The following is a 16,185-nucleotide window of genomic DNA, read 5'->3' on the forward strand; positions in this document are numbered from 1 at the left end:
TTCCACTAAAGTCTAAATCCTTTCGTTCTCTCTTTGGAAAACTTGGATAGTTCAAACCAAAAGGTTTGAATCATTTATTGACCCCACCAATCACATAAAAAGGTATGGTTAAAAAGTGATTTTCACCCCCACGTTGAAGTTTGAGATTTAAGAACAGATAATTAGACAACCACACTTTTGTTGATAAACTTGTGTTTCAAGTTATTTGGGTAGGGAGTTTCATTTCATACTTTGGGCATCATCTGGATTGGAAGTTTTCAAATTTGTTAATCATATTTTCTTTTTCTTTCCCACTCTACCTTTTCAAATAATCGAGTTATTTATAGACCAATAAATATTATCTTGAGAATATTTTTGTCTTTTTAATATAAAATCTGGAAAAAGAAAAATACACAGGTCAATTTTACCATTTCAATCAAAGTTATATCCAATTTTTATATAATCTTTTTTATAAACATATCCGTGAGTACGCCATAATTGGATGTGTTCATGATCGGGTTTAGGTCAAGCTTTAACTTGATATTACACACTTTATACTTGTCTAAGTACAGCCTGACTTGACTTGAAATATGTGCTTACAATTATTTCTAAAACTACTTATATTTGTAAATAATTAACTTTTATAATATAAATTATAAAAATAGGGAAGGATTGGAGACATTATTTAATGTTTCAGGAATCCAAGAAGCCATAATCTAGCGTGAGATTATGATATATTAATTCCACACGAGGAATGCATCTGCTGACCAGTAAAATCTTTGACTGTAAATATTGTTTCTTTGAATGTAAATTACGTATTAACAAGCCACGTACGAAATCGAAGCCAATTAAGATATTTATTATATTTTAAGCTATTTATTATTATCCGACAACATGAATGACTGGAGGTGCTCATGGTAGGGGCCGGCCCGGCTAAAAAGTGGTGCCGAGGTCTGCCCGCTTTTCTAAACGGGCGTCATTTTTTTGCCCAAGCCCATATTTCGGGCCTATATTTTTACCCAAACCCTCCCATATTTCGGGTGGACCGTCGGGCACGGCCGGGCCGCCCGGCCCATGAGCACCTCTACGAATGACTACTTCTTTTCTTTTTTTATATATTTATTGGAATAAATTTAGTAAGTAGACTATTGGGTTTTAAACAAAGAAGCCCTCCAATACTTTAAATATGTATTTCATTAGAATATATTAAAAATTAAATTGCCTATCGCCAGCTTCTTTAGTGATCTTTCAATTATATGTACGTGCCCTTTACGAAACCATTGGAAAAGGGAAATGACTGCTATAGATAGCTAGCTAGTCATCAAGCCGCCTTCCTATTTTAAACTCTCTCTTAGGACCCTTTTTTTCACTCTTCTTCTTTAAATATACTTGTAGTTAGTAATTAGTGAATCATATCATCCTCTCTTTTTGTTTTGTCTAGGTGGATCTTTGATGGAAAATTTTCAGGGATTTTTGACAACTTCATCCTTGCTTGGTTATGGTGAATTTCAAAGTGGGAAGGGATCGATGGAAGAGATGGAGGGTGGGGCTGAGAACAAAACCTTTGCTGGGTTGCTTGGGACTGCGAAGAAGAAAGGAGACCATAAAAAGATAAGAAAGCCAAGATATGCTTTCCAAACTAGAAGCAAAGTTGATATACTTGATGATGGCTATAGATGGAGAAAATATGGCCAGAAAGCAGTCAAGAACAACAAATTCCCTAGGTATTTTTCAACATTCTAGCTTATCATTAGATGATATTTTTAATTTTATTCCTGCCAAGATAAAATATTAATGTTTACTTCTTAATTTATCTTTAGATTATTGTATATTTTACTGATGTTGTTGCTATAGATTCAAAATAAATTATAAAAATAGTTGTACCTTTTATAATAAAATAATATTATAAAAGATGAGAAACTGACTGAACTATGGTTTTGCAGAAGTTATTATCGATGTACGCATCAAGGATGCAATGTGAAAAAACAAATTCAAAGGTTAACAAAAGATGAAGGAATGGTGGTGACAACTTATGAAGGCATGCATTCCCATCCCATTCAAAATTCTAATGACAACTTTGAGCATATCTTAAGCCAGATGCAGATCTACACTACTTCCTTTTAAATTAAGACGATTTATAATTAATTATGTAGAAAATTATGTATTTTAGTTCAATTCTGATATGCATAATGAAAAAAAAAACCCCTTCGTTTTGTTTATTATCTCAATTTGTATTGAGATTTTGGAGCTGAATATAGTAAGTAATTAGAATCATTATTATGTATATTTATTCATGTAGTTTTTTTGGTTTCACATAGAATTTATTTAGTTTTTCTTTTGGTAAATAAAAGGAACATGACAGTGTATTACATAATTGTTCTTAAAATGGGAGGACCGAAAACCTCTTCCATTACAAAAAAGACAGAACAGCTTCAGGTGGCTCGACAAAAACAGCAACAATATCAGTATTCAACATACTGCTATGGCTGCTTCCTAACTTTGCCATTACTATACCAAACAGGTTATTTGTAATAGCGTCATTAGTAACAAGAGAGATGATAGCAGTAGAGTCTACTTCAATTTCTGGATGGGAAATATTGAGGTCAACAGCAATTTTAAGCCATCTCTCAAGGCCCATAACTCAGCTTCAATGTTGTTAGCTTTAGGAATGTCAGGTTCCATAATGATCTCTAATAATCCCCCCTGCTCCGGCTCTCCCAGGGTTACCAAAACACGATCCATCCTAAGCGAGGGGGATGCCATTTGACCATCACAGCTGGGGGAGGGTAAACGACTTTGATGATTAGGGAGATCGTAAAGAATTCGCTTTCCTCTACTAAACATTGAGCTCGAACATTGCCTGGTTTGGGGTTGCTGTTAAAAACAACAGCATTTCTGAGCAGCCAAAGCTCCCAAACAGCGAAGGAGAAAACTAAAAACCACGGTAACTTTGGTCCATCTCTTGGCTTCAATGTTTGAAAAGATCCAATCTTTCCAATCGCCATCCAAACCGGGTAAATTATTGTTAATAGCAGTGGAAGAAGACCACCAATTTTTAACAACCCCACGATCTATCAATAGATCGTGGGGTTTCCTCGTTACTAGAAAGGCAAAAAGGGCAAATATCCTGTACTGAAAAACCCCTTTGATTCAAAAAATTTGCAGTAGGTAAAATATTGTTAATGCATTTCTAGAGAAACACCTTAATCTTTGGAAGAATTTTGATTTTCCAAAATACTTCCACCATGCCTCAATCCCCATGGTTGTAATCCTTTCCCTTTGAGCAGCCAAATCATAAGCATTGGCTAACGAGAACAAACCATCATTTGTGTGCTTCCAACAGAGAGAATCGACTTTACCAGAGTCAAAAGAGATAGCAGTGTTGACTGTGGCCACTAAATATTCTTTTGGAATTTGGAATGACCAGTTATCACAGCCATCACTCTCCAACTAGAGGTTACATACGCCGGGTCGGCCAACAAAAATTTTAAGTCCAGTATAAAAAAAGACCTAAATTTTTACTCAAATTTAATCCAGATAAAAATGTTAAAATTTGGGTTTGGCCCGTTTATATTAATTTTTATTAATTTTTTAAAATATATATATAATACATCAAAATTATAAAAATATTAAAATAAATATTTTCCAACAAATTAAAAATAAATTAAAAATACATATGTATATTTGAATAAAACTAATATAAGTGCAATTTAACAAACAAATGCCTCTAAAGTAGAAACAAAATTAACAATAAAACAAGAGTTATACAATATTCAAACAATAACAACAAAACAAAAGCAAAATAATAGTGCAAATGGTAGCAAAATAGTAAAAAAAAACAATAAGAAAATAGCAAAAAACAGTAAAAAACAAGAAAACAATAAAAAAACAATTTTTTTTACATATTTGGGCCGAGTCGGGCTTAAGCCAAAAAAGCCTTACCTAAGGTCCGACCCATTTTCTAAATGGCCATTATTTTTTATCCAAACCCTCCACTTTTCGAGCCAGCTTTCGGGTCGAGTTGAACTCCAATCAATCATCAGCTCTTTTGAAGGAATGGTTTTACTCTCCTCTCAACAATGACCCAATGCAGAGGGTTCTAAGGTGGCCCAATCCATTCCAATCATCATCCCAGAACCTAATGTTATTTCCATTTCCAACAGTCTATCTTAGGCCATTTTGGAATAGTGGGCTGATTTTCTTAAGCAAGGCCAACATGGTTGAAACACTCCTTTTAGCTGGAGTATCGTCACTTCTTGGAAGATATTTACTTGCTAGAACCTTGACCCAAATCGACTCTTGTTCATGTATCATTCTCCAAGCCAATTTCATCAACTGGGCTTGATTTTTAAATTTTTAAACTCTCATTCGAATGCCACCAGTCTCTTTTGACTTAGCTAATACATCCCGATTTGTCATATGGAATCTCATTGAGTTTTCAGGAACCCCAAAAGAAGTTCCTATTGATTCGATGAAGTCTAGCTAACATATTAGCTAGTAACATTCTACATTGCATGTAATAATTTGGAATGGTCGCCATAATTGCATGGATTAGCACTAATCTTCCTGCTCGAGATAATAAATTTGGTTTTCAGGAGCTCAAATTTCTTGAAATTTTTCAATGATGAAGTCAAACTCTTTTCTAGAAACTTTGGATGGGTGAATCAGGAATCCCAAGTATTTCCCCAAGTTTTTTGTCTATTGCATTTTAAGGGTATTAACCATTATTAACTTAGTATTATCATCCATTTTAGGGGAAAACAAAAATTTGAATTTTTACAAATAAACGCTTTGACCAAATTGTTCCATGAAGGTTTTAAGAGTAGCCATGATGAACCGAACATAAGTTTTATTGACTTTAAAGAAGAGAATTACATCATCCACAAAGAAGATGTGGAAGAGTAAAGGACCTATTCTCGAAGCTCAAATTGGTTGCCAAGAATTATTTTCAATTTCTCTCAAGATAAGATGATTGAGGTATTCCATACAGATGATGAAAATATAGGGAGACAAAGGGTCCCATTGTTGGATTCCTCTTATGAGAACAAACTATTCAAGCTTGGAGATATTTAAAAGGATTGAAATAGATGAAGTGCAAATGCATTGCAAGATGAAGCAAATAAATTTTTTAGGAAAATTGAAAAAACATAGGACTTTCCTAACAAAAATCCACTCAGGTTTGTCATAGGCTTTCTCAATGTCAAGTTTAATGACCGTAGCCCCTCTTTTCCCTTTTATTTTATTGAGTGAGTGGAAAACTTCTTACACAATGATAACATTATCATGTGCCTGTTGCCAAATGACAACTTACCCAAAGAAAAAACATTATTAACCATTTCAATGGTCTTTCGTCTCACATATTCCCAGCATTTTTTAAAGAACATGGGGTGAAGGCCATCTGAACCAGGAGCCTTGGAACTTCAACATCTGAGATTCCTCTAGCCAAACCTCGAATCTCTAGCTCATTTAGAGTGGGCCAAGCCAACTCATTTATATTGCAAGCTCTATTTGAACTATTTATTGAAGTAGTAAAAATGTTTTGAAAGTGATTTTTCACCATCTATTCCAACGAGGGGCAATCCGACTCCATGGCATCTCTAGCTTGATTGTTACCAACCAGGACCCTCATTTTATGTGAGCAATTTGTCAAGAACTACACCGACTGCAAGGCACTGACCTTTTCATCAGTACGCCATATCATCCACAAACGGATGGGCAAACAAAGGCTCTCAACAAATGCCTTAATATGTATCTTTACTCTTTCACCGCCAACACACCAACAAAGTGGGTTCTGATGTTTCCTTGGGCTAGATATTGGTATAATACAACCTATCAAACATTGGTGAAAATACACCATTCAAAGCCCTCTATGGTCGATAACTACCAACGATTGCCAAATATATTAAAAGGTTGAGGAATTTATGCTCGACAGAGATGTCGTACTCAATCTTCTCTGGTAGAGTCTGTCCAAAGCACAATCCCGAATGAAACATGTGGCTAACATACACCATCAATAGGTGGTTTTCCAGAAAGGAGACTAAGTTTATGTCAAACTTCAACCTTTTCGCCAAAACTTCGTGCCCCTCCAGCGACATCACAAGCTTGGTTGAAGATTCTTTGGACCCTTCAAAGTTCTCCACCATATGAGGCAAGTGGCTTACAAGTTTGATTTTCCCACCATAACCACCATTTATCTTGTTTTCCACGTATCCCTTCTTCAAAAATGCGTCGGTACTCTGGAACAATAGGTCACCTCATTGCATCTTGTGGAAGCCATTAACACAATAATCTTAAAACCTATAGCAGTTTTGGACAAAAGAGTAATCAATCACTCAAGTCGTTTGATTGATCAATTCCTTATTCAGTGGGACGACCTTCCATCTACAACAACTACTTGGGAAGCTAGGGACCATATCGTGAAGTGCTTCCCTGATTGGAACCATAAGGACAAGGTTCTTCTAGAACTGAGAGGTATTGTTATGATCAAACCTCACGAGGAGTTACCTACTATCTTGGTAAATTCAAGAGCGGACCAACCGAAACATAGGAACCAAGCATAGACTAGCCAAAACCAAGAAGAAATGCACGCCAAAGGAAGATTCAATAGAAATATGTTGATTTTTTTCATTTAGTACATGTTAGCACCAAAATAACAGTTTGAGAGGCTATAAGATGACAGAGAAAATTCCTTGTTGGTTATGTTATTTTTATTTTGAAATTCCAATTTATGATCCCTTTTATCCCCATTCTTATGAACTTTAGCTAAGTGTTCTATCAATTTGTATCTAAATACAATTATTAAATATTATTTTGTTGGTATTGTCATACCTCTGTATTCCTTGTTCAAAATCAATCTATCTAGGTTCATTACAACATCTAAACCTAAAGAGTCTTCTATAATGTCTATCTATCTACAAAACAAACAAACAAACAAACATATTTAAAAGAGAATACACTCTTTTATTGTAGCAAATAATGTACAAGTGTTTCGCTCAACATGTAACGTGTTTTTTTTATATTTTATTCAACTGTCATATACCCTTGAAGAAAAAGGTGAGCAACTGCGATTGAGATATTTAAATCAGATCTAGAAGATGGTATGTTGTAAAAGGAAATGATGGAAGAATGGATTGAGGATTTGGGAAAAGCATGAGATTGGAGATATTTTTGGAGAAATAATATATCTCAATTTCATTCAATCAATAAATTTAAAAATTTAAGAGAGATAAAAAAAAAAAAGAAGGGCCCTAAAGAATAGGAAGCATTTACTATCTTTGTTAACAACTTGGAATTGTGAGTTTAATAATTTTACCTCTAATTTGGTTACTAGTATAATAATGTAAAGAAAAATTTTATTTAATACATATATTTTAATATAAGGAAAAATTAGTAAACTAACATAATATATAAATAGCCCATCGTTTGGTAGGTAGATTGCTAATCATGTAATAAACATATATTAACATAAGTGTTATTCTATAAAATACCAATTTTGCCTATAAACTCATCACTGTTTAAATAATTACTATGCAACAAATGAATCGATACATTATAAATCTCAACCCAAGAATTTAATTGCAGTGTAAAAATATTTGCTCCAAAGCATAAAAATAAATGGGTACACCATAAATTTGGTTTTGTTTTTCTATCTATTTTCAATTTGACTATCAATTTATCTCTCGATTGCTCTAAAAATGTTTAGATCAAATATAACTTTTAAAACCAAAATATGAGTAATCTAATAATTAAATTTAATAATTATTTATTAGAAACAAATTGGTGAATAACAATGGAAAGAGGACAAGAAGAAAGAACCCACAAAAGAGAAGAAAGTGTTGTAATTTTTCAAGAAACCAAGATGATTATGTCTACAAAAAATTGAGAAACCACGTACCTGGATTTAAGAACTCAAATGGTAATGAGAGTGAAAAGCAAAAAGTCTAAAAATATGTATAATTTGATTATTTTATAAAGGATACACTAGGAAAATTGTAATTAAAAAAACACATGTAAAAAATAAGCCCACTCAAATGAGCTAATTTTTTTTTACCTAAGTTAATGCAAAAAATTTACATGACTTAAAGTTTATTAACTCATGTATTAATTGTTTTAAACCAAACAACTGATTATTTTCAACTGATGTATTAAGAGGTATGTTAAAACTATAATACTCCTAAGTCTCCAAGAGTGCTTTACCGAGAATCCTAGTACAGGTAGTTGTTTTCTGTGGCTTGGGATGAGGGAAAGCGGTGGCAACAATAGAGAGCAAAAGGATGAGATCTCCCTTCTATCTGAAGAACTTATTCAATTATCTGTCAAAGGATCAAGGGTAGTTCCTGACGACAAGCCAACTCTAATCTGTACAATTTGGACAGGGAAACTTTACAACCCTAAAAATTTTAAAGCACAGATGAGGAGTTTGTGGAAAATAAAGAAAAAGTTTGAGATTAAATTGGCAGGGCAGAATCTATATTTGATTGTGTTTGAGTTGGAAGAAGATTTGGAGTTGATCATGGAAGGTAGGCCATGGCTTTTTCGAATGAGTTTAATCTTATTTGATAGGTTAACTCAATCGGCAGAAAGATCTCAGATCTGTCTTAATTCCTCTCCGGTTTGGTTAAAGATAGGGCCATGCTTACCAGAATTTGATAAAAAGGATTTATTACATGCTATAGGCGTTACGTTTGGAGGAGTTATTAGATCTGAAATTAGCGAAGAATGGTGCCATCTCAAAATAAACCTTAATGTGCAGAAACCCCTTCGACGAGGAATTTTCGTCTCATCGGATAATAGAAATCAAAAGTGGATTTCTTTAAAGTACGAGAAATTATCACTGTTTTGCTACGGGTGTGGAAGGTTGGGCCACGAAATTCCAGAATGTAGTGTGCTGAGTGCTGCAGAAAAAAGTAAAATTAAAGATGATCATCCATTTACGATGGCATTAAAAGCAGAATCAAATCTTGTTGGAAAGGAAGTTATACAATTTACAGCCCGTTTGGTTGGATGTAATGGGAATACCATTACAGCCCGATTCGGTGGGCCCTACCTATTCCGACGTTTGGTTGGACGTAATGCCCTATTACGGGCTGATTACATTACGCCCCTATTCGTCATATTTGATGGTTTCCATTCCGGATGGAAAGCTCAGTTTCCATGCGTTTTAGGTTCTCCCGAATCCTTCTTCCCTGTTTTACCCTCCCAACCCGAAAGCCACCTCCACCTCTCCCTCCCGATTTCTTCCTACTCATCGTTTCGAGTAAGAACTAGGGCTCATCAAGGTTATTGATCTCCACATTCCGACAAGGTTGCGTTGATCTCCATCCTTTCTGGGTATGTTTTGAATTCTTTTTTGTTTGAAACTTGTAAAAAACAATGTTTGCTTTTCATGGAAATTACCAACTGCATTGGTTTCTTGATTGATTTTCATGGAAATTGAATGATATTAAATGGTATTTCTCTGTTTCTCTGTGCTAATTATTCAGGCAAGTATAGAAAGTTTTGGTGTATCTGCTTCTTTTTCTTTTTTCCTCTTTCTGGTTTGCTATTTTTTTCTTGCTTGGATCGTTTCAGATTTGCAAGATTTTGTGGTTCTTAGGCTTGATACTTGTTTGTGTTCTGAGAAAATAGAGAAATATGGAAAGAAAAGTATCTAATTCTAGCAATTCTTTAGAACTGCTCATTAAAAAAAATTAGATTATTTAAATTATTATTGAATTTCTAAGCAACCAAGTGGAAAGCTCCCTTTATAAACAGGATAGTGGAAGTTAAACGAAGCTTGAAGATTTCAAGGAACTTCTAAGTTAATATCAAATCGGTTTAAATTTGCTGAAGGCTTGTATGAAGTTGTAAGATGAGATGTATGTGGGAGTTTTTGATTTTGGATCATTCCTTGCTTGAAGTTCTGGGTTGCTGACTGCATGACACAAGCATTTTTGTTTCGAGATATAGATAATAGGTCTTATTAATTGCCTCTGACTGAGAGATGATTTGGGAAGAAACCTTGTTGTTCATTTGTTTCTTTTAGTGCCCAAACAAATTCAATCCTTGACATTCTGGTTATTGTGACTTGTGGTTTACTTTTAGTGCCAAAACAAATTTAATTCTTGACATGCTGGTAGTTGTGGCTTGCGGTTGCTTTTAGTGCCAAAACATAGCAACTTTTCTGTAATTGATTATGTGTTCAATGTCACACATTTTGAAGCTTCATTTTCTTTGATTATTTTGAACCTCGCCATATGCTTATTTTAGATGTATGGTTGCCAAGTTAATGGCTTTGTTTTCCTTGTACAAGATCCAAGATCGAGTTGTTGTAGTTGATTCCAATCATACATGCGATTAATCCCGGTTTTTAACAGAGCGTTGGTTGTCTTGGATGTGAATGCTAAGGTAATTATTGGATCGTTGTTACGGTTTTCTTGGTATTCACCTCCTAACCTATTTGTGTGTGTTGAAACTATCCCCGTCGATGTACATGTAATGCACAAAACAAATGTGAAATAACTGTCTTTAGAGTGTTTTTGAACCGTTTTCAAAAGCATACCAAGTAAATAAGAAATTTTTATGTTAAATGGTGCACAATGCTCTATATTTCTCTTCTCTTTACGGTGTTGTAAGCATTGTTGTTAAAATCATTATTTTTCTTTCTATTGGAAGGACAATGAAGGTCAAACCCTATTGCACTATGTTGTTATGTGTGAGAGGGAAGACATTGCCAAATTTCTTGTAAAACAAAATGCGATAAAGATACGAAGGATAGCGATGGCAACTCTCCAATGACCTATGTGACTCAGATTGGCCTTAGTTGCAACATGGGGCAAAGCGGAATGACATGTGCTTTATTCCCAAGTTTGGTTTCAGTTAAAAAGCACTTGAAAAAATTTCTCATGGATGTAAATTTGGCGTTTTGGGCCAACAACCTAAGGATGTCAACTTTATCTTTTTATTGTAGTTTTATCAAAATTAAGCATGGTGGCGTTAATGTTTAATATTTTTAAAATTTTTCTAATTCTTTTCATTGCTTTTCTCCTTATATTGTTTTATTTATAAATTTATTATTCTAATAAATAAATGTCATGTTAAAAATGAGAAAAATAGATATTCATTTATTTATAAATATTTTTATAATTTTGTATGTATTTTATCAAAAATAAATGTTTAAATTTTTAGTTTTTTAATTTTTATTTTTGAATTTTAAGAATAAAGGTTAAATTGATATAATATGTAAAATTGACGGTTAAGTTTATTGAATTTTTAAAGTTAGGACCGATTAATAGAATTTGTAAGTATTGTGGTATTATATATTATGATTTTAGTAAATTAGAATATTTAATATTAAGAATTTTATTAAATTATATATTTTATTAAAATATATTTAATAGTAATTATGTTAAATTATATTTTATAGTATTATATATTATGATTTTAATAAATTCATATAAGAATATTTAATATTAATAATTTTATTAAATTATATAATTTTATTAAATTATATTTAATAATAATTATGTTAAAATATGATTAAATTATTTATTATTCATATTAATAATCTTATTAAAATTTAATAACAATAACAATAATCATCTACTTAAAAAAAATCTGCTAAGGGTATTTTAGTCATTTTAGTTTTTTTCCTTATGCTATTACACCTCTATTTCATTCAACCAAACACAAGAATACTATTACGCCTCTATTCCATTACAGCGAACCAAACAAAAGGATTACCTATTACGTCTCTATTCCATTACGCCTCTATTCCATTACGCTTCTATTCCATTACGCATCTATTCCATTACAGCGAACCAAACGCACCCTTAATGATTTATCAAAGAAGGACAGGGCTCAGGTTTCTTATACAGGTGATTCTGAGAATGAGAGGTTTGAAGATATAATAAATAGAGAAGCGAATAATTTTAAGGAGGTGTTACATGGGAGATCACATGTGGACGATGAAGAGAAGATGTTGAAGAATCAGGTGGACGCAGCCACAGTCATTATTGATGAAAAGATGATTGAAAATAGGAGTAGTCCAGTTATTAACTCAAATTCAGCAAAAAAGATGAGCTGGAAAAGAATTGCCCTAGGTCAAAGGGGGACTCAGCAAGTGGATGGGAGTGGTATTAAGAAGCGGAAAGCTACAAAAGAAAGATTAAAGATTTTTAATGTAGAAGATGATTATGGAGATGGTACTAAAAGACAGAAAAAAGAGCAAGAAAAGGATCTGGGGGACATGTTAGTAGAAACGATGAGTAATATTATGGGTCAGAACGAAGTTCAACTAATTATGGGATCGGCGGCTGCCAAGAGGCAAGCCGACCGAACGCAATGAAAAGCATCAGTTGGAATGTTTGTGGATTGGGGAGTCCACGAACAGTTAGAAGGCTGCGACACTTTTTAAAGCAGCATAATCCCCAGATGGTCTTCTTAATGGAGACAAAAGTTAACAAGCAGTGCATGGAAAAAGTCAGAAGAAGCTGCGGGTTTCTGAATGGAATTGATGTTGCTGCAAAAGGCTTCCGAGGAGGTTTATGTTTAGCATGGAAGGGAGAAATTTTAGTCACTTTAAGGAGCTTCTCCAGGAGTCATACTGATGTTATGGTGAAGGAAGAAAATGACAAAGAAGAGTGGAGATTCACAGGATTCTATGGCTCCCTTTATGTCAAAGATAAGGAGGAGTCTTGGAACTTATTACGGAAACTAGGACGTGATCAGAGACACCCATGGCTTGTAAGTGGGGATTTCAACGAAATTATGTACTCCTTTGAGAAGAAGGGAGGGCTTGCAAGAGAAGAAAGAAGGATGGAGGCTTTCAAGAAGACCCTTGAGGAATGTCAGTTAGAAGACCTAGGGTATACAGGGGCTTGGTTTACATGGGAAAGAGGGAATCTGCCTAAAACAAATATTAGAGAAAGATTGGATAGGGGAGTTGCTAATGATAAATGGCGGAATCTTTTCCCAAGTGGTAATATCCAACATTTAATTCATACGATGTCCGATTATTGTCCACTTTTACTCAATTCAAAAACTGGAAATACTTATGTGGGGAGGCCAAGGTTTAAATTTGAGGCATGGTGGATCATGGAAGATTCTTTAGAAGGAATAATTAAAACATCTTGGGAAACATCCGCCAGTACTTTAATGGAGAAATTGGAAAAGCTGCAATCGAATTTAAAAGAATGGGTAGAACAAATTAGAAAAAGTCGATAAGGGTTAAAGAAAAGACTTAACAAAAACCTTGAGAGGCTATTGGAGGAAGAAAGCAATGATGATATACTGGCAGAGATTATTGACACAAAGGTGCATTTAAACTTAGAAATAGACAAAGAGGAGAGGTATTGGGAACAGAGGGCAAGAGCAAACTGGCTTAAAGTAGGGGACAAGAATATAGGTTTTTTTTCACAAGTATGCCACGCCCCGACGAAAGAGAAACAATATTTCAAGGCTTGAATTGGATGGAGGAGGAGAAGTGACTGAGGAAGATAAGATCAGTAAAGCAGCCAAGACATTTTTTCAGAAGCTTTTTTCATCAAAAGGAGTAGGAGAACTATCTCATCTCTTAACTGGTATTGATGGTAACATTACGCCAGAAATGAACGCAGATTTAATGAGAAAATTTACGAAAGAAGAGGTGCTTTTAGCCTTGAAAGGTATGGGACTTACGAAAGCACTAAGACCTGATGGATTTCCAGCACTTTTCTTTCAGCAATACTGGCATATAGTGGGGAAAGAAGTTACTAGTTTCTGCCTTGGATGCTTAAATAGCGGTAAAACTCTTGGCCGTTTCAATGCAACTGATATTGTATTGATTCCAAAAATTCAGAATCCCAAGAATTTAGCCAATTTCAGACCAATCAGCTTATGCACAGTTATTTATAAACTCGTTGCAAAGACTATTGCCAATAGACTTCAGGGGGTTATCGGGCAGTGTATTGATGTGGCGCAGAGTACTTTTGTCCCAGGTAGGCTAATTTCTGATAATATATTAATAGCTTACGAGCTCCTTCATACTTTCACGCGAAAACGTACAGGTAAGAAAGGTTTAATGGCAGTTAAGCTTGATATGAGCAAAGCCTATGATAGGGTTGAGTGAAGGTTTCTTAAGGAAGTAATGCTGCGAATGGGTTTTGTTGAAGAATGGGCTGATTTAATCATGAAATGTATTTCTTCAGCAACTTTTGCAGTTAACATTAATGGGAAAATGGGGGAAACTTTTCAGTCTTCAAGAGGGTTGCGCCAGGGGGACCCCCTGAGTCCCTTTCTATTTCTAATATGTAGCGAGGGGCTTTCAGCATTGATGAGATTGGCACTAAAAGAGGGAAAGACGAAAGGAGCAAATGTGAGTAGGAAAGGACCAGGGATCTCACATTTGCTCTTTGTAGATGATTGTATACTGTTCAGTGAAGCCACTGATAAGGGAGTGAGAGTGCTAAAAGGAGTTCTAAAGGAATATGAAGATTGCTCTGGTCAGTGCGTTAATTTTGAGAAATCCATGGTTTTTTTCAGTTCGAATACATCAGAAGATATAAGGGGAGGAGTTTTAGGAAGTTTAGGGATAAGAGGGTCTTCAGACATGGAAAAGTACTTGGGTCTCCCAAATTTGATTGGCAGATGAAAAAATGAGTCTTTTCAATATCTAAAGAATAAGGTCAATTCTAGAATCAGAGGTTGGAGTATCAGATTGCTTTCACAAGGAGGTAAAGAAGTTCCGACCTATGCTATGTCTTGCTTCCTTTTTCCTAATTCCCTATGTGAAGAACTGGAAAAAAGCTTTGCAACTTTTTGGTGGTAGAAAAAGCAAGGGAAAAGGGGTATCCACTGGTGTAAATGGGAGCACATGTGTCGAGCTAAAGAAGATGGAGGGTTAGGCTTTAGGAACTTGGCTAAATTCAATGTCTCTTTATTAGCTAAACAAGGTTGGAGAATTCTGAATAATCCAAACTCTCTGGTTTCAAAAGTTTTGAAAGCTAAATATTTTCCAGAAACAAAATTCTTAAACTCAAGCCTTGGGAATGATTGTTCATACACGTGGAAGAGTATATGGGTCACTAAAGGTATTCTATCAGAAGGATTATGCTGGAAAGTTGGGAAGGGAACTGAAATTTCGATTAAGAATGATAGTTGGATACCAGATTTAAATTATGCCAATTTATCGTCTCATTTTGTCAATTTACGAGATTATAGAGTTGCAGAGTTAATTGATGAAAGTAAAAGAGCATGGAAAAAGGACTTGATCGAGTCTACCTTTCCAGTGGAGATATCTGAAAGAATCCTCTGCATCCCGCTTGCTAAAGAGCCTCATGAAGATTTTCTGGCCTGGAGGGGTGAATCCTCAGGAGAGTTTACAGTGCGAAGCGCCTATAAACTATTACAGGACATTGAAATTGATCCTAGGGCTTATTCCTTACAAAACGAAACTAGGAATTTTTACAAAAATCTATGGATCCTAAATCTTCCTGCTAAGATAAAAATTTCTATCTGGCAATTTGCCTGGAATTATCTACCAACGTGGGTGAATCTGCATTACAGAAGACTTCTAAGTCAGACAACATGTTCTGGGTGTGGCAGTACAGTAGAAACCATAAACCATATTTTTCGTGAGTGTCCTATGGCAATGAAAGTATGGGAGGAATTATCTTTATCAGAGTTATTACAGGTCCCTTATATGGAATTTTTTCAGTGGCTCACCTAGGTTTTTGAACAGATTACTCCCACCAGATGTAGGGTCTTTTGTTGTGCTCTTTGGGCAATCTGGGGAGAAAGGAACAAGAGAGTGCATGAGAAAATCAGTAGATCTGGGAAAGAAATCGCAGGTTTTATTAGGAGATATATTGCAGAACTTAATGGGATTGAAGAAAAAGTCTCAAAAGTTACTAAAGGAGTTAGAAAGTGGAAACAACCACCTGGCCAGTTCGTGAAGGTTAACTTTGATGCAGCTTTTGATGAGAATGCAAAACAGTCGGCAGTGGGAATTATGGCCAGGGACAGCGAAGGAAATGCCCTTTTATCACTTACAAAGGTTCACCACCAAGTAGCATTAGCTTATGCCGCAGAAGCAATAGCTTGCCGGACAGCAACTCAAATCAGTATGGACATGCAATGGCCAAACATTATTATTGAAGGAGATGCACTTTTAATCATTAAGAAGTGAAAAACACAAACTAATGACAAATCAAGGGTCGGAGCATATATCCGTGATATTCATCAGTTACT

The 16,185-nt window shown here is 34.8% G+C and overlaps 2 protein-coding genes across 2 annotated transcripts; both read left to right on the top strand.

Moving 5' to 3' along the window:
* The first annotated feature begins 1,251 nt into the window (after positions 1–1,251).
* On the top strand, positions 1,252–2,277 carry LOC105785739 (probable WRKY transcription factor 75). Its single transcript, XM_012611884.2, has 2 exons — positions 1,252–1,703; positions 1,923–2,277. The coding sequence occupies exons 1-2, from the start codon at positions 1,432–1,434 to the stop codon at positions 2,101–2,103; spliced, it is 453 nt and encodes a 150-aa protein (XP_012467338.1). The 5' UTR covers positions 1,252–1,431; the 3' UTR covers positions 2,104–2,277.
* A 10,023-nt stretch (positions 2,278–12,300) lies between these two features.
* On the top strand, positions 12,301–14,065 carry LOC128032639 (uncharacterized). The gene is made up of 2 exons (XM_052621357.1): positions 12,301–13,155; positions 13,379–14,065. Exons 1-2 carry the CDS (start codon positions 12,301–12,303, stop codon positions 14,063–14,065), a joined length of 1,542 nt encoding a protein of 513 aa, XP_052477317.1.
* Positions 14,066–16,185: the final 2,120 nt, after the last annotated feature.

The sequence above is a fragment of the Gossypium raimondii genome, chromosome 1, assembly GCF_025698545.1.
Source record: "Gossypium raimondii isolate GPD5lz chromosome 1, ASM2569854v1, whole genome shotgun sequence".
Taxonomy (NCBI): domain Eukaryota; kingdom Viridiplantae; phylum Streptophyta; class Magnoliopsida; order Malvales; family Malvaceae; genus Gossypium; species Gossypium raimondii.